This window comes from Opisthocomus hoazin, chromosome 5 (genome assembly GCF_030867145.1).
Source record: "Opisthocomus hoazin isolate bOpiHoa1 chromosome 5, bOpiHoa1.hap1, whole genome shotgun sequence".
Lineage (NCBI taxonomy): Eukaryota > Metazoa > Chordata > Aves > Opisthocomiformes > Opisthocomidae > Opisthocomus > Opisthocomus hoazin.
In genome coordinates this window covers 62,306,664-62,325,302 of record NC_134418.1, presented here as the reverse complement: position 1 = coordinate 62,325,302, position 18,639 = coordinate 62,306,664, and the positions used below count along the sequence as shown (strand labels likewise).

Here is an 18,639-nt window from a genome sequence, read left to right as displayed (position 1 = left end):
GAGTTGTTTGTTTAATATTTGTTTTTCATTTTGTATAGCTTATAAAATCTTCACTGCATATACAGACTAGATTTTCTATATGAGATGCCCAAATCCCAGCATATTTTGTGCTACGATCGTTAGACTTTCCCCAGTATGGATTAGGGGACTTGTTCCCTCTGAAATTATTCCTCTGCATAGAAAAAGAGATGGCAAAGGAAAGTTACGTAGGGCCACAGAGAACAAAGAAGTGAGAGGAACATCTGATCTGGTGATAAAAACCCCCCTGTGAAAGGACCTTCTTTTTTTTTTTTTTAATATTCAGATCAGGTCGTGGTATCTTCTTGTTCCATGTTTATCACATATAGAATGTAGAGACCTCAATGAAAAGAGAGCAAAGACACAATTTCTTGTTTAATGTGGTGTTGAGGAAAGCTGCAGATTTTAAATCCTCCTGATCTGAAAATACTGGCTCCTTTTACCTATCACTTGACTGTGCATATTTTCCGCTATGCAGCTGCTCAGCTTCCTGTTCAATGGTGCTATTTGTGTTAGGTGGGGTCTGAGTGTTCCTGCCGGGCTGGTCATTTAAGGAGATTTAGGTACAGGACTCATAGTCTTTGAAGGATGCTTAGCTCCGCTTTTAGCATGCTCTGCAACAGCGTTTAAGATACTTACCTGTTTCTTGTGGTTTCTCCAGTATCAAAAACATTATTCAATGAAAAGATGGTGTGAGTTTAGGTGCTTGCATTCGGTTTGACTTGTGCTTCATTTCTGAAGCTCTTTCTTAGGTCAGGTCCACAAAATGGACCCAGTAATGACCAGTCTGTGGTAAAGCTGGCACCTGAATTCAGATTTCATCTTGAGTAGTGTTGTGCTGAGCACCTGCGTTGGAATGTATCAGTCAGGTTTTTAGAGCTGAGGAGGCTACGGGCCTTGCGCTCACCCACACAGGATGCTCTGCACATGCACCTCAGCTGTGACTGCAGCCAGTGTGGTGTGTCCAGTGTAGGACCTTCTGTGCACCAGGGGTGCAGAGCATAAGGCCTTCCTATAGACTTCTGCCTTGTGGTCGCAGTTACATATGGGTAGACAGGGAAGGTCATTTCTGACAGACTTCATGATAAAGTTTGCTAGCCTTGCACTTTGTTTATTAGACTTCCCAAGCCAACTTTACAATCCCTTAAATCAGCCATGGTTTTGGTTATAAAGAGAGTGCTTTGTCATGTTTCTTTTAAATTTCCAGTGTGATTTAACCTTACAGCTGATGCTAAGTATCTGACTGCAGAATGGTACTACGTTCTTGTGCACGCACATGTAGAGTGGAAGAGGTGGCTGTACAGCAAAAAAACAGAATAGTGACGCTGAGCTGGGAGAAGAAATAGCAACTTTGGCTCTAGCATTGGTCTGTCTCTGTGGTAACTTTGACTTTCATCAGTAAGAAGGATAATTGACACTGGTGATAATAGGCAGCTCTTCTGCATTTCTGGAAATAACTGTGACTCATCTGATTTAAATAGAAAATAGAAATGCGTCTTCTGGGTGGGCAACAGGTTGGCTAGCAAATTCAGGGAGAGAAACACCTGTGTTCCAGACGTGAACAGTCCTGTGTCTCCACAGCAGAGCCATCTGTGCCACAGGTTGCTTGCCAGATTTTTCTGCAGACGGAGTTTATCTATTAGAAAGATGATTCCACAGTGCAGCGTGGATATGTGCCGCTTTCAGACAATCCACACAGAAAAGATAATGCTGCCCATTCAGTGGCAGCATCTGTTATTTGGCATGTACTTTGAGTATGATTATTGCTAGTGACTTGCTGCTGAAATATTGGAAGCACCATCATGATCTAAATAGCATTTAAATAGCAGGGTGTTTTATGTGCTCTCTGCTGTTTCATAGCAGCAGGTGAACATCACCAATATCTCCATTCTTCTACTGGGTAAGCTGAGGTATAACAAAGTCTATATTTATTTCCTGCCCGCAGCTTTGTGTTGCATCCATGTCAAAGGCACAAGTAGTAGAGAAGTTTTTTGAATCCCCATTTGGTATCTTTTCCATTAGGATGGTGCTATTTTGCTAAAAGTGTATTACACAGATACCACACTATTAGCATGGTCACCTAATAAATGAAGAACTGTAGAATAATACTGTACCTCTGTCTCCTTAATTTGGTGAAGATTCAGTAGAATTGTTTTATTGTTTATATTTGCAGATATTCATGGCAAAGTCATTTGATCCCACAATCTGTCTTCTGGGACAACACAGATTATACAGAATATCAGCCAGTGTATTTATAAATTTAGGTGAAGTGGAATTATGTTCTTGTTTTGAAAGCACAGATAAAACTTAGCTTGGTGGTTCCTGCTTGCCCTGTTCTGGTGTCGGAGAAGAATATATGGATTTATGCTATAGAATTTCAATTTTTAAAAAGGCTTTCATGGCCTAATTAACTTTTCCCCCTGGTATTTTAATAGTGTATCTAGATCCTGTCTAGATATATTCCTTGTAGTTCAAAAATTTTTAATCCAACTGGTCACTTTTATCCAGTTTTTATTCTATTTGTCTCGATGTTGAGTAACTCTTAGGATGGTTGAGCCTCAGGAACGTTAGAACGAAGGGGTTAAAGTGGAAAGAAGTTATTTTATCATTTGCATAAAACTAGGCATATTAGTAGCAGTTCAAATAATCTTGTTGCTTCTTAAATTGGTATTCAAAGAGCCAAAAAAATTCTAACATCTCTGATTAGACTGAATTTAATTTTCCTGATTTAGATATTAAATAGAAGTTGTAATTAGTATCTGATTCTCTTATGGAACTTTATTTTTAGGGTAAGCATGTATTTTATTCATGTTTAAACAGTCCTTCAAGTGCTTAGTAATACTGATGTTTCGGCAGTGTCTGAAGAATGGGGTTGCAGTGCTGAATGTCTAAAATAGCCTAAATGCCTAAAACACCATTTCTTTCCAGTTCATGGTATTTTAGAGCTCTAGCAAAGAGACCCAGCTTGCTGACTGTGACAGTCCAACTTCCAAGACTAACCCTGTTGAATAGTGTTTGTGGACTCTTTGTTTATAAGCTATTACATTGCTATTTCTTTATACTTTCAAGCATCTCAGTAATCTGGTGCCAGAGAAGGATGGCTATCTGTAGTACTCTCTAGGTAGTACATCTCTGCTGGGGACACCGGCAGAGTGTTTCCTCTACCATGGAGACTGAACTTTTATTTTCTTAATCTAGTTTTGGTACAGTTTTTCCAGTAAAGTAAGCATAAAAATTTCTAGCTCACTTATTTCCAGCTTTTCCCTGAAGGTCCATCAGGTCTGGGTGCACGAGTATTTCTTCTAGGCTCCCTTTCGCCCATGTAGTGTTCATCTGCCGTGGTTACTAGCCAGACCTTAGCTGCATTGATCTTATACTTTCACCATCATAGTTCTCATATTAAATCCACATGTGATATCTCCATAATCTTCTTAAGGGCGTATCACATAGGTTTCTCTGTCATCTTGTTGGTGCTTTGATGGGGTGGGGAGTCACATAATTGTCCCTTCTGCAGCTTGGACCTCTGGTCATGTTTGCAGAACTGACCACAGCTAAGTGCGGGTAGCACTGCTCCCTTGATGGTTAGCAGAGGGTGCCAGAGTCTAGGCAGTATAGGGGGAAGGTTTTAGACTTCCTCACAAAATTTTTCTCAAAAGGAGGAAAGTTCATTGTTTCCTCCTGTCTTGAAATGAACTTCAGTTCCTCTAAAAGCTGTCACCTATCAGTGTACCCCTATGAGAACATAGCTACTGCAATCCTGATACAATGGTTACATGCTCCACTACTCTTTGTGGTTTATCTTGGAGTTACCCTGAGCTGTTATCAAAATGTGCCAGGGAGGTGTCAGTTGTATCACCTGCAAAATAGACCACTCTAAGGGCCAACCAAGAGCCATTTCGTGGTGCAGTTTATGGCTGTCCGTGTAACATCTCGTCTAGGGCTTAGAGTCTACGATGCTCAGCCATCCCTTCAGTCTGATTTTCCAGCCTTTTGCTGTCCTCTTGCATCATGTGCGAGCTGTATCTAAGGTGCTTCCAGTAGTATAAAAGCTTTAGAGAATCTTCTGCTCGTATTTACTTATCCCATGTTAGGATTAAACAGAGCCTTCCCATCACCCTGTATAAAAAAGGCAGGGAGTAGGAGAAGATAATAGATGAGGATGAAAGGTCTCAGAGTAGCCAAGCAGTTGTGAAAATCTAATGGAAATTTTTCCCAAATACAAGATGTTTCACGAAGACAGACGCATGAACAGCCTGTGACCTCATGGCTGACCACTCCACTGGAAAACAAGTGGTCAAGACAAGGAACTGACAGAGCACCAGGGATGTAGGAGGGAAGCAGAGCAGGAACTGCAGTCCCGCAGGGTTTGGACTGAACACCACACACCTAGGAGAAACTGGATGTGGTATTCTAATGGGAGAAATATTTTTTAATGGGTTTTAACCACAAAAGCCCTCCTAAACCTGAGGAACCTTTGTTTTCAAAGGAATGTTTCTTTATAAATTCCTTTTTATGTTTGGTTACTGGTTTCCCTTCTTTTTCTTTTTTTTTCCCTAACTAATATCTGTGTCAGACAGTGTCTGTTTTGTTGGCTCTGAGGCTGTGTCTTGTTCCTCTAAATGAGATTAGATGGGTGTGCGGGAGGCTGACAGGCCAGCATGGAAGAAAGGATGCCCTGCTGAATATCCGCTGGGAGAGCAGGGCTGAACAACTGCTGGGAAGAGGAGTCACATCAGGGAGCTGGTAACTCAGCTTCAGAAAGAAGACTGGGAATCAGCAGTGGCGAGTATGGGTCAGCCAGTGAGGACTCAATGAGGCTGGAGGGATTTTCCTGAGGTCTGGGAGACCCTGCTCTGACTTCTGAAGTCATTGAATGATTTTAGATTTTAAGCTTAAGGTTGAGGGTTTTAGATAAAGCCATTCAAAACAGCAGGAAAAAAAACAAAACAAGCTTTTTGCTTGCTTTTGTGGAATTCACTACCGGAAAAGGTCTTTCAAAGGCTTGGACCAGCTTGAAGAAGCATCACAATGTGGGAGTACCCAGCTATTTCAGTTTGGGAGACATTGAAGATATTACAAGCTAGGGGGTGAACACAGTTAGCACTTTGCTGTTCAATTCTTCCTTTCCAAGTCATTTCTAAAGAAGGATTTACACAGAGCGAGCCAGAAAGCTCTGCTAGAGCAGTTTGCTGTGGTAGAACTTGCTAATTTCAGCCAGCAGCGGTGGTATCAGATGAGAGCAGGCAGGACCGTTCCAACCATTCCATGTCTGGCTTTTGTTTTGTTTTTGAAGGAAATAAATAGCTGTGCAATTTAGAACATCATTAAGACTTTTTCAGGAGTGAACAGCCCAAGCTTCACTTAGATACATTAAGCTACACAACGCTACAGTAGATAGTTTTCTTTTGTGGAACTCAAAATTTTGCTATCTGCTTTCTGCCTTTCTCCCCCTCGGTTGCCCTCCCACACCCCTTACTCAAAGGAAGCACTGTATGTTACAGTCACTATAGCCTCACTGCTCTTTATGGATTTTAGGGTGAAAGTCCATTAAGAAAAATAAGAAGCAAGTGTGATGATTGAATGACCAAATCAAGAAAGTTGCTAGAGATATTTGTAGGTTTGGTTTCTAGTGGTTCTTTTGGGCAGTCGCTTATGTGTGGCCATTCTTTCCACTGTTTCAGTACATTAGAAATGCCATGAGCATAGCTCAGGAAGAGCTCCAATGAATATTAAGTGAAAGCCCATGGGGTCTACCTGACACTGAAGAAAACACTTCTGTGAGATGAATTGAACAGTTATTTGTGTCTTTTTTCCACTTACTAATTAATATCTTGTTTGGCTTTTGATTTTTCCTAGATATCCGTGGAATACAAGAGTTTTTGGACAAAGTATCTCAACAGGGAATGGATGTAGCATTGCAGAAAGTAGAAAACAACATCAATAAAATGATCACGGGGCTCTTTGCCACTATGCGTATAGAAGAACTGAACCGCTACCGGGATACTCTGAGAAGGGCTATTCTTATAATGAACCCCTCGACAGCCAAATCATTCATAACAGAGGTATGTTTTTATCACTGGTAACTTCTTGTTTTGTTGACCAAATCTGCAGTTGTTTGAGCAGTTTATTTAACTCCGTAAAAACAATCAAACGAACAAAAAACCTCCACCAAAACCCAACTAAAAATTTAAATATTCTCTTTAAAGATCATTATGCAAGAGTGTTTTTTCATGCTCATAAATGTGCATAAAGAACAGTGTAATCTATATTCTGCATGAGCAAAAGCATTTAGGAAATATGCAGAAGAATTAGCCAGCAAAATTCTGTTTGAAGCTTGTGGATATTGTATTGCTATTTCCTTGCTCTTTGTGTATATCACAAAAATCTTTACAACTGATAATTTTATTATTATTTAGATACATATTTTTTTTTGTGGATAAAATGTATTTACCTGATTGACATTTCATTTTTTATTAAAGATAATGTTCAATAATTATCTGTTATGTACCGCTGAGTACAAGATACAGGAATTTATGGAGGATTGGATCTGAATGAAGAATTTAAGATGATAGGCTAAAGTTATGCTTACGTATTTAAATAAAAACTGCAAGCAGTATGGATAGAATTTTTAAAAAGCTTTTCAGAATTTAGAAACAGAAGACTTGCATATTGCATTCGACTATGACATGTAATTTTCTTAAATGACTGGCATGGTTCTTTCTACATAGCATTGTGCTGTTTCAGATGTGGTTTTTTACATGTGTGTTTGCTCCTCATCATCAACCAATAGTTAAAAATTTGTTTTCTGTTCCATAGAAATATAGTTTCTCTTGGCAATAATTTCTCTTTGGATCTGTTTGTAACTTTCATTACTTCTCTTTTATGCTTTCCTACTTCCTAGGTCTTCAGAAATTGAGGCTTAAAAACTAACTCTGCATATGTAGTCTCAAGTGGATGTCTCTTAGGAGCATTAGTTAGAAGAGGGCTTTTTTGTTTGTCTCTGATTTTTTTTTTTTTCTAATTTTTTTGGCTAGGCATTCTGCTGTCCGCATTATACACTGAAGCTAGCTAAATCTGAGTAATGAGCATTTGCTGCTCTTTCCAAATGTCTGCAGTTCCTTATATGATGTAAACAATTTGTGGGCATGTTTTAGATTGTTCTGCACTGTTTTCTTCACCCAGGTCACAAATATTATATTTTCAGTGAGTGGCATTGTAAGATATTTCACATTTCAGCCTGAAAGCAGCAGGGTTCAGCACTCTAACTGTAATAACATAGCAAGACAAAACTCCTGTATTGTTCCCAAAGACAAAACACTCTTTTTGAAAAAGATACACTGTATCATGTATTTTTACACATTCAAGCACAGTAACAAAGTCATCGTCATCTTTTGTGGCTGTTATGTATATTTTGTCCAGAAAGTATACAGTTTGTTTTAGAGATCTCGCTTTGGCTTTGGCCATTCAAAACCCAAGAAACACCAAAACCACAACTAAATCAAGCCCACAAATCCCCTTCCTCCCAGAAGAAAACAAACAGGAAAAAACCCAACAACAGAAGTCTCCCAATGTCTGTCCTGTCTTGGAGACTGTAACAGACTACCAGGAAAGGTCATTATCTTCTTTTGTGAGTGGGGTTCAAGGAGAGAGTCTCATCAGGTGCTACATTACAGGTCTTGCCAGCATAACAGCATTTATTTAGGGTATAATACGTGACGTAAAACTGACAGCAGGAGCCTCTCAGTAGGAAGAGTTACTCAGAAGTATGATTGCAGTCATACTTTATTTCTGTTGGTGGTGGGGAATGAACTGCAGAAAAACTGCACTTCAACATTCAGTACCTGTGCAAGGAGAAATCTGCTGGGATGGCTTTTCCAATGAATATTTGAGACTGTTATTTTGCAGTTAAACCAGCAGCTCTACTGTATGGGCAAACAAGCTATAAAGCCTATGGACTGTCAATGGGTTAAGATATTCCTAAATAATTCAAGTGTGGACATGCTTATTGCAAAGATTATGCCTTGTGCATGATCAGTTTTGCTTGGAAATTCAGTATAACCTAGCGGACTTAGCAAGTAAACCTTACAAAGTTAACAAGAACTGCATATCTAGATAAACCCTTGGGTTTTTTATGGCTTTTCTGCCCACGAGATGCTTTTGGCTGCCTAGCTGGATTCAGCTGTCAGCCTCTCTCCCCAGACCTTACATAGCCTCTGCTGCTTGGTCCCTTCTTAGACGACTGATTTGGCTGAACCTCCTCATTGTTTAGCTGAGAAGAGGGCTCATTCACTCTGCAACAGCTGGAGTAAGCGTGATCTTGATTACTATGCAAGTAGCAACTTATCCAGGGTAAACAGTCAGACACTGGCCTGTGTCAATAGGAAGTCTGTAAATGGGAGATTCATTGTGGTAGAATTTATCTTTTTTCTGACTCTTTGAAATTCTTGTTTTTAAGTAAGAACATTCTGGGTTTATGTTTTCGTTTTTTTAAAAGCAGCATTGCTTTGCTTTTTATGTTAGAATCACAGAATCACAGAATAGTAGGGGTTGGAAGGGACCTCTGTGGGTCATCTAGTCCAACCCTCCTGCTGTAGCAGGGTCACCTACAGTAGGCTGCACAAGACCGCGTCCAGGCGGGTATTGAGTATCTCCAGAGAAGGAGACTCCACAACCTCCCTGGGCAGCCTGTTCCAGTGCTCCGTCACCCTCAGAGGGAAGAAGTTCTTCCTCATGTTCAGACGGAACTTCCTGTGCCTCAGTTTGTGCCCATTGTCCCTTGTCCTGTCACTGGGCACCACTGAAAAGAGCTTGGCCTCATCCTCCTGACACCCACCCTTCAGATATTTGTAAGCATTTATTAGGTCCCCTCGCAGCCTTCTCTTCTTCAGGCTGAACAAGCCCAGCTCCCTCAACCTCTCCTCGTAGGAGAGATGCTGCAGTCCCCTCATCATCCTTGTAGCCCTCCAGTAGCTCTTCATCTTTCTTGAATTGGGGAGCCCAGAACTGGACAGAGAACTCCAGATGAGGCCTCACCAGGGCAGTGTAGAGGGGAAGGAGAACCTCCCTCGTCCTGCTGGCCACACTCTTCTTGATGCACCCCAGGATTCCATTGGCTTTCTTGGCAGCCAGGGCACACTGCTGGCTCATGGTTAACCTGTTATCCACCAGGACACCCAGGTCCCTCTCCGCAGAGCTGCTCTGCAGCAGGTCCACCCCAAGCCTGTACTGGTGCATGAGGTTCTTCCTCCCCATGTGCAGGACCCTGCATTTGCCTTTGTTGAACCTCATCAGGTTCCTCTCTGCCCAGCTTTCCAGCCTATCCAGGTCATGCTGAATGGCAGCACAGCCTTCTGGTGTGTCTACCACTCCTCCCAGTTCTGTGTCATCAGCAAACTTGCTGAGGGTACATTCTAACTCTTCCTCCAGGTCGTTGATGAAGAAGTTAAACAAGACTAGGCCCAGTACTGACCCCTGGGGGTCACCACTCACTACCAGCCTCCAACTAGACTCAGCGCCGCTGATGACAACCCTCTGAGTTCTGCCATTCAGCCAGTTCTCTATCCACTTCACCGACCACTCATCCAGCCCACACTTCCTCAGCTTCCCTAGGAGGATATCATGGGAGACTGTGTCGAAAGCCTTGCTGAAGTCCAGGTAGACAACATCCACGGCTCTCCCTTCGTCTACCCAGCCAGTCATGTCATCGTAGAAAGCTATTAGATTGGTCAGGCATGATTTCCCCTTGGTGAATCCATGCTGACTACTCCTGATAACCTTCTTTTCTTCCACTAGCTTGATGATGGCCTCCAGGATAAGCTGCTCCATCACCTTTCTTGGGATGGAGGTGAGGCTGACCGGCCTGTAGTTGCCTGGGTCCTCCTTCTTGCCCTTTTTGAAGATTGGAGTGACATTGGCCTTGCTCCAGTCCTCGGGCACCTCTCCTGTCCTCCAGAACCTCTCAAAGATGATGGAGAGTGGCTCAGTAATGACATCCGCCAGCTCCCTCAGCACTCGTGGGTGCATTCCATTGGGGCCCATGGATTTGTGGACGTCCAGATCGCTTAAGCGATCCCTCACACAGTCCTCCTCGACCAAGGGAAAGTCGTCCTCTTTGTAGGCTTCTTCTCTTACCTCTGGGGCCTGGGATTCCTGAGGGCCAGTCTTAGCACTGAAGACTGAAGCAAAGAAGGCATTCAGTAGCTCTGCCTTCTCCGCATCCTCCGCCACCTGGACACCCGCCTCATTCAGCAGCGGCCCCACGTTGTCCCTTGCCTTCCTTTTGCTGCTGATGTAGTTGAAGAAGCCCTTCTTGTTGTTTTTGACATCCCTTGCCAGCTTCAATTCCAGGTGGGCCTTGGCCTTCCTCGTCGCATCCCTGCATGCTCTCACCACATTTCTGTACTCTTCCCAAGTGGCCTGTCGCTCTTTCCACATTCCATGGACCTTTCTCTTCTGCCTGATCTCCGCTAGAAGCTCCTTGTTTAACCATGCAGGTCTCCTGCCTCCTTTGCTCGATTTCTTTCTCAGGGGGATGCATTGCTCCTGTGCATGGAAGAAGTGTTGTTTAAAGAGCGACCAGCACTCATGGACCCCCCTGCCTTCGAGAGCCCTGTCCCAGGGGATTCCTCCCAGTAGCTCCTTGAAGAGGGCAAAGTCAGCCCTCCTGAGGTCCCAGGTTTTGATCCTGCTTATTGCCCTGCTTCCTCCACGCAGGATCCTGAAATCGACCATTTCATGGTCACTGCAGCTGAGTCTACCTCCAACCTTCACATCCTCCACCAGTCCCTCCTTGTTTGTTAACACAAGGTCCAGCAGCGCACCTTTCCTTGTTGGTTCCTCCACCACTTGCATCAGAAAGTTATCATCGATGCTCTGTAGGAACCTCCCGGATTGCGCCTGCCTAGCTGTACGGTCTTCCCAGCTGATGTCAGGGTGGTTGAAGTCCCCCATGAGAACCAGGGCCTGTGACTGTGAGGCTGCTTGCAGCTGCCTGTAGAAGGCCTCATCAACCTCCTCCTCCTGGTCAGGTGGCCTGTAGTACACACCCACCGTAATGTCACCCTTATGAGCCTGTCCCTTAATTCTAACCCACAAGCTTTCAACTTGTTCCTCATTTGTCCCCAGACCAAGCTCAATGCATTCTACTTGCTCCCTCACATATAGAGCAACTCCCCCACCTCTCCTTGTTGGTCTGTCTTTCCTAAAGAGTCTGTAGCATCTATGACAGCATGCCAGTCATGCGGGTTGTCCCACCACGTTTCTGTGATGGTGACCAAGTCGTAGCCGTCCTGCTGTATAATGGCTTCCAGCTCCTCCTGTTTATTGCCCATGCTATGTGCATTGGTGTAAACACACTTGAGCTGGGCTGTCAATCTCACCCCTGGCCTTGGCACACCAAGCCTAGGCTCATCCCTAGTGAGCTGGGCAATATCCCCTTCCCCCTTTGAACCTAGTTTAAAGCCCTCTCAATGAGCCCCGCCAGCTCGTGGCCAAGAATTCTTTTTCCCCTGTGAGATAGCTGAGTTCCACCTGTCGCCAGCAGGCCCGGTGCTGTGTACACCTCCCCATGATTAAAGAAGCCAAAATTTGACTGATGGCACCAGTCTCTGAGCCATCTGTTAACCAGGTGAGTTTTCCTGCCCCTTTCAGTGCTGTTCCCTGCCACTGATGGGATGGAGTAAAACACCACCTGCACCCCTGATCCCTCAACCAGTCGCCCCAGTGCCCTGAAGTCCCTTTTGATGGCCTTGGGACTTCTTTCTGCTATCTCGTCCCCGCCAACCTGCATTACCAAGAGGGGGTAGTAATCAGAAGGCTGCACCAGACCAGGGAGTTCCTTAGCAACATCCCTAACCCGGGCCCCAGGGAGGCAGCAGACTTCCCTGTGGGATGGGTCCAGTCGGCAGATCAGGCCCTCTGTTCCCCTCAGAAGGGAATCACCTATGACAATGACCCTTCTTTTTTTCTTAGTTGAGGCAGTTGTAATATGTGGGGCTGTCTGACTCGTTCTAGGCAACCCCCCGGATGCAGCCTCACCTTCACCCACATCCTCTGTGGCCAGTCCCTCACATTCCAGAGCCCCATATCTGTTGCTTAAGGGCAACTGGGCAGGTGAGGGAGGCCAGGGGGAGATTCGCTTGCCACCCTGAGCAGGGACCCTTCTTTCTCTCAACCTTTGCATCTCTAGAGCTTGCAGAGATGAGATCTGTACTTACATACTCAAGACAATGGAGATTAATATGCAAATACACTGTTACGGCTGTGGAGATAAAAACCTACCTTCTCTTTAACTGTTACGTATTAATTTTCCCTCTGTAAGGCATGGAATGGCAGGCAGGAAGACTTAGGAGCAGGTATCACAGCATCTCTCCTTACTGGCTAAAGGATTAATGTCATGAGGGAGGGAGGGGCCAGCCAAATTCTCTCATGTCATTCATTGCTTTGAGCTGGGGATGGAGCAGCAGAAGGGAAAAAAATTCTACATAAATAGTGACATTCAGTGGGGTGAAGGAGTGTAGAAGTATGGAGCTAGTGGAGATTGAGACCTCTCCACAGATCATTTTGTGGCAGCATCTCGGAAAATCCAGGGCTATACTGGTGACTTGTTCAGGTTTTTTTCAGTAGGGTGAGGTCTTTTTGTACCCTCAAATAATCACTCAGGTCCCACAGGTGAAGCAAAATATTCCCATTGAAACTTTTGTGACTACCGAGAAGCACCTCAGAATCAACCATCTTGCACAAAAATTGCTATGCTATCTGACAATGTGGGTGACTGATGTGAACTATGTGCCACTTGTTTGCTTTTTATTTTGGGGTGGGATTTTTTTGCTTGTGTTCTTCTGATCTGTGAAGAATTTGCAGGATATGAAAAGCCATATAGGGGAAAAGGAAATGAAATAGCATGTTCTTGGCAGCTCAGCATCAGAGCAAAAATCCAGGGTCAAGTGGCAGAGAACAAAAGCAGAAAAAAGAGGAAAAAAATCACCTGGTGTTTTAGCAAGAGAGCAGGGACTCTTTGGGCCAAGAAAGTATCTGTCACCATGTCAGCCTTGGCAGGAAGCGAAGAGAGAAACCACCCCTGTGTCGAGCCCACCTTGCAAAGCAAGGACTTCTAAAGCCAAGTGTGAGAAGGCTGGGTAGGAGGAGGAACAGGCCAGGAAACTTAGGTTGCAATGGAGGTTCTGGGGACAACAAAGCGACTTTAGGATGCAAACCAGGTGTCCTCAATGGGGCCAAAATGCTATCAGCACATCTGTGCTTACAACTTTATTTCTGTTTAACTGAGTAATATTATCAACTGTGCAGAAATATGAATGCAGTGTTCTGTGTAAAGACCCCAGGAGCTGATAACAAGACTACAAGGGATGGGATGATGCAGCTGGTTCATTTTTTTAGATATACAGGAAAATTATGTCAACTAGCAGAAGACTATATATCAAAAATCCAGTAATGCATGGGTGAAAGTGCCCTGGCATCAGCCGGGGATTTTGCTGGAGTTTTGACAGGCATTCTTGGGAGGGCCTTGGTCTGGGAGCTGAAGACATTGCCACCTCCAGCTGTCAGTTCTTCCCCTCGGCAGAGGGATTATCACCCCAGCAGCAAACTTGGCAGATGTGACTGTATACCTTGCTACCCTTGCTAGGTCCCTGCTCTTGGTTCTGTTGCAGCTGTAGTGACCTCTTACAGAAAGAGGTGAGACATTGCTGAACTGCAGCAGTGAGATTTAGCAGTTTATCTAGCAAAAATTTCAGGGCTTTGGCAACGTGCATCAGCCAACAAAGCTGTTGTAAGGGCTTGGCAATTTCAAGCCATAAATGCAGTGACTGTTGTCTGTTCCCAGACTGGAGAGAGTACTGCTCTTCTGCTCACTGTACACTATATGTTTTATGTAATTAAAAATAGAAACTTTTTGTTACTAAAAAGGCTCCATTCTGCAATAAACTTGAAGCTGCTGAGCCCCATAGTGTCAGGACTTCAAACATGCCAGTGATTATGCTAGAGATATTGGAAATGTTTACTGTTAGACATCTATTTAAAGTCAAGCTCACATAATTATTTAAAATATGTATTCAACAAAAATAGCAGCTGCCAAATCTGAGAGTTGAAGCAATAAGACCTGTATGTTGACCTGTGTGTATGCAGACATGCTTAGTATACCAGTCTCTCTAGGTGCCGTTTTATTTATCTATATTCATATTTATTGAAAATTAAAATTATGTAGCTTTTAGACATTATTACAATCTACGACATTTTTGTAAATCGAGTTGTATTTTTTTTTCTACCACAGGCTGGTGTGGGACAGTACAAAAATACGGTTACCTAGAATGAAGAGTAGCTACACTACTACTTTCATGAATAGAAGAACTCTTTATAAATGGAATGTTAAAATAGACAGCGGAAATAGAATGAAGCATATAAATGAAGTACTGAAGAGTTCTTGCCATGTAGTGGGCAAGAGAAAAAGAAAGAGAAAAGTGACTGTTTAAGGAGCAAATGTAATTTTAAAATGCCTTATGTTATTGAACCTTCACAGTGTTTTTTTCTAATGGTTACTGTGAATGGAATGAGAAGTAGTATTTATTCTGTGAAATGAGATTATTCCTCGTGCAAGTGTCCTGGTTTTTCTTATGGTTGATTATTATTCCTCTGTTGGAAATAATAGGTCATTTTAAACTTAACTATTTGAATGTTTCGGCTTTAGATATGATCATGCAGCAAAACACAAATCATTTAGATCTAAAGACAGGGATTTGCTTTAATGTTATATAGTACTCTAAACAGGCTTATTTCTTTAAACAACTGATTTGCTGTGAATTAGCAAAGTCTATCCAGCTTCTTCACAAGCTTTATTCAGCCTTTTTCTGTCCAAAGTTCATGAAAGCTCTGTGATGCTGTACTCATTGGGCTTTACATTTATCCTAAGGAATGTTACAGCGATGCTTAGCTGTTTGTTCTTATCTTTATTCATAAAGAAAATATCCTATCTTTAGTCAAAAGCATGATATACAGACATGAGGTGAAGTGAATGCAGCTGAAAATAGGAGTTAAGAATCCAATGCACATGCGTGCTACTTCCACTGAAACCTGTGGCAAAAATTCTGTAGTTTCCAGTGGGAGCAGATAGGAGTGAGTTTTGTTCAGGTGTGGACAGATAATATACACAGCAGAGATAGGTGGAAGGCATCAGATAGATATCAAGCCCACATAATTATCTATGGAGAAGGCATTATATTCTGATGCATCCCTTAACTGCATATGCTGGGCGGTACCTTGCCTCTGTTGGCGGCACAGCTGAATTTGTAGCTCAGCTGTTAGCTGCTACTTACCAGAGATTCCTCTTTAAAATCATGTGAATCTGAGCTTTTGATGTTTTGCCTTTTAAAATCTGCTGGTTTGCCTTTTACATGTGTGCCATAGGCTGCCAGTCCCACATACATTCAGAAACAAGCATCAAATTGCTATTCAGGAAAGCTGGATTCTCTCCTTCTGCCATGTACGTGCTATGTGACTTTTGAACGTGTTACTGAATTACACTTCATTACTTCTTCCCTTGATAAAAAGTAAGAGTAATGTCTGCATACCTGTGCATAAGAGCTGGTCATGTTGTTTTGTGTATATCCATATGTTTTCTGCACAAGTAAAAGCATATTCATCTACCATCTAAAACCCACCTTGGACTTTACGTTCTTAAGTGGACTTTACTGCCTGAAGAGTTTCTTCTTCTCAAGGCAACATGGAGATTGGACGGGAAAGGATTTGTCAGTTAAATTCAGCAGTGATGAACTGATCCAGTCATGGACTAGAAAAGCATCCACAGGTCTCATGGGAACCCTGTTGGGTTTCCCATTAGGCTGAGGGATGACTTGATGGTTTATCACACTTGTATGTACATTGTAATTTTCTGGGCACTGCTGAATGTAGTGGTAGATAGTAGCTCATAGCTAGTTGGTGCTAATAATAATGAAAAATGTAAATTTACCATCATGCAGACATGAAGGATCATTTCCTTCAGACATTTTCAGTGTTTTCTTTGTGAAAGTTTATTCATGATCTCTGGGAATTTTTAAACAATCCTATTTACATAAAATAAAAGTCTGAAGTCTCTAAAGGCAACAGTTGTTCAAGCACTTCTTTTTTAGGTGGCAATGATGAAGGTGATGGATCAGCAGCAGCCATATGATCTTGCTTAGTGCTATTTTTATCTCCTTATTTTATCGTAAGTTTATCGTATTTAAGTGTATCAGCTGATTATGCTGGAGAGATGGTCTTCAGAGGCTACAGTCAGATCTTGCACTGGCAGTGACTCTACTCTGCTTTCTTACAAGTAAGCTGAATGCTCTGATCTTTAAGGTCATCTTTCTCACCTATTTTTTTGAAAAGTGTTTCATCTTTATAGACCTGCTGTCTCCTGTAGAGCATACTTGCCTTTTTTCAGTCCGTTCTCTACATCATAGCTTGTGGTGGTATACATCCCATTCAGCATGCTCCACTGTAATTTGTTGTTGTTAATGACAATGTAATGAACTATATCTTGGTTTTTTTGTCTTTCTCCAGCATTAAATAGAGAATTTACAGCTCCAAACTGAGCTAGAGGCTTAAAGGATTTTTTACTTCATAGGATCTTCCAAATCTCTAGTAAATGGATGTACAAAAAACATGTTCAGAATGTTGAACAAGTTGAAACCTTTGTCCTTTAAGTGTAGCAGAAGAGTCTCTTTGACTTTTTTTGAAACCTGCAAGAAAGGAAGCAGGGGTCTTGGAGTATTCTAGATTTTACCTTTCAGTAAAAATCTGAGAAAGTTCTTGGATTTACCCTTTAGTCCAATTCCTTGACTTTTCATGCTCTTGCAACTTTGAGTATATAGGCCATCCAGCTGATGGCTGAATGAAGGAATGTCAAAATTTGTGTTCTTTTCCTATGCTAGATGGACAAAGTGATGCTGGTATAGATTTTATATGCCCTTGCTTGCCATAGGGTACAATTTCAAAGATAAAAATTTTATTTACAGAAAAATGAAAGAGGAAAGTCTGACTAGTTAAATAAGTCACCTTCAGAGGGATTTGTATCATATGCATCATTACAATAACTGTAACCCAAATCAATCCTTTCTGTTGCTGTATTTTCATGAAAGTGTCAGGAGGAGAGTGAAATTCAGGTTTGCAATGTAGTGTCGAGGTTCTTGGGGCAGAATGTAGTGTTCGCTGTAGCTAAGGTGGTTTATTTCAGTATCTAAAATGAAGAGGAAACATCATAAGAAATTTATCCCAACACAGGGGGTCTAGATCTAGAAGAACAGGAGCTGGTGGCCGCCTGCAGATCCTTTGCACTGATACGAATTTTAGAGCTAGGGTTGTACCTTGCTGTTCCTGGAAAGTAAGGTTGGGTGTCAGTAGGCTGGAGCTCAGCTGGCACGTTTCTGTTGGCTGCGTGTTGGTTTTGTTTCTTAATTAAGGTTGCTAATAACAGCAGCTGAGGAGAAGCGGCATATAGGCATGCTCATCTTGCAATCAGCCATACCTCATATGCTTGTGATGTGAAAAGTGAGACTAAAGCCTGCCTTTTGTTACAAGTCTGGTGGTACCAATATACCCTGTGGACGTACCATGGTTGTGTACATTTTTACAACCTTTACTGTGGTGTTGATGTTGTAAGGAGACCTTACTGAAGTTTGTGTCCAAAGACAGTGTGAACTAGATCATCTGTGTGTTTTACAACATAAGAAAGTCACAACATATCTGTGCTTTCTGTTTCTTTCTGATTTTTCTTCATTTTGGCTCTATAGTGTTTAGTGGTGTGACATTTATTATAGATGGATGTTCACATGATGCTGGTTTCTAGCCCAATCCAAAGGGTAACACAATGGCAATATGTGAACCACGTCTACCTCTCTGGTGTCAACAGCAAAAGCTGTAGTGTATTATTTTTTTTATAAAAACAAAACTTATTTTGTTAATAAAAAATGCCTGTACTTTCATTGTATAGATCTATGCATGACAATATGCATGACTATAATTGATCTGTGTCTTGTTGTCAGTACAAATATTTGCAATATCAGAATTTTTGTAATTATACAATAAAATTCTTCATCATGGAGTATAATAAAAGAAGAAGAATACCCTGCTATATTTAAGCTTTGGCTAGTATCCTGGATTTGAACTTACACTCTTCTTCAAATTTTGGAACTGCCTAATGAGCTTTTAAGTCTCTTCTATGATGAATTCTCTTCCTATATCAGTCTGTAACTTAGAATGCAGATTCATGATTCTAAGTACAACTATTCAGTTTCATTATAATTTCATAAGTAATTTATTGCAAATATTTGTGAAAACTGTAGTTAAACCACTAGTGTGTTTGTTTGAGAGAAAAGAAGAGGAGCTTTAGTGATTAGGTACTGAGTAGAAGAAGTATTATGTACTTTATGAGAATCTCATAATATTTGCTGTTGTGCAGACAACGGTTTGGTTATGCTTTCCTATAAATTTCTTTCTCTTGCTCTACATGGCTTTTAATGACTTAGTCATTGACATTCTCTTCTTTGGGATCTTGCTAGGTATGCTGTTTTCTGGACTAAAATAACTGAGGGGCTGACTTCCCGTGATCTTTAAAGATGCAATAATTAT

At 42.0% G+C, this 18,639-nt stretch overlaps 1 protein-coding gene across 3 annotated transcripts in view; it reads left to right on the top strand.

Moving 5' to 3' along the window:
- The window catches only part of GRID2 (glutamate ionotropic receptor delta type subunit 2), a 769,355-nt gene that overhangs the window by 455,921 nt on the left and 294,795 nt on the right, over positions 1–18,639 (top strand). For all 3 annotated transcript variants that reach the window (XM_009936971.2, XM_075421502.1, XM_075421501.1), the window contains exon 4: positions 5,875–6,080. In XM_009936971.2, coding sequence (XP_009935273.2) covers positions 5,875–6,080 — 206 coding nt within the window. The remainder of the gene's footprint in view (positions 1–5,874; positions 6,081–18,639) is intronic.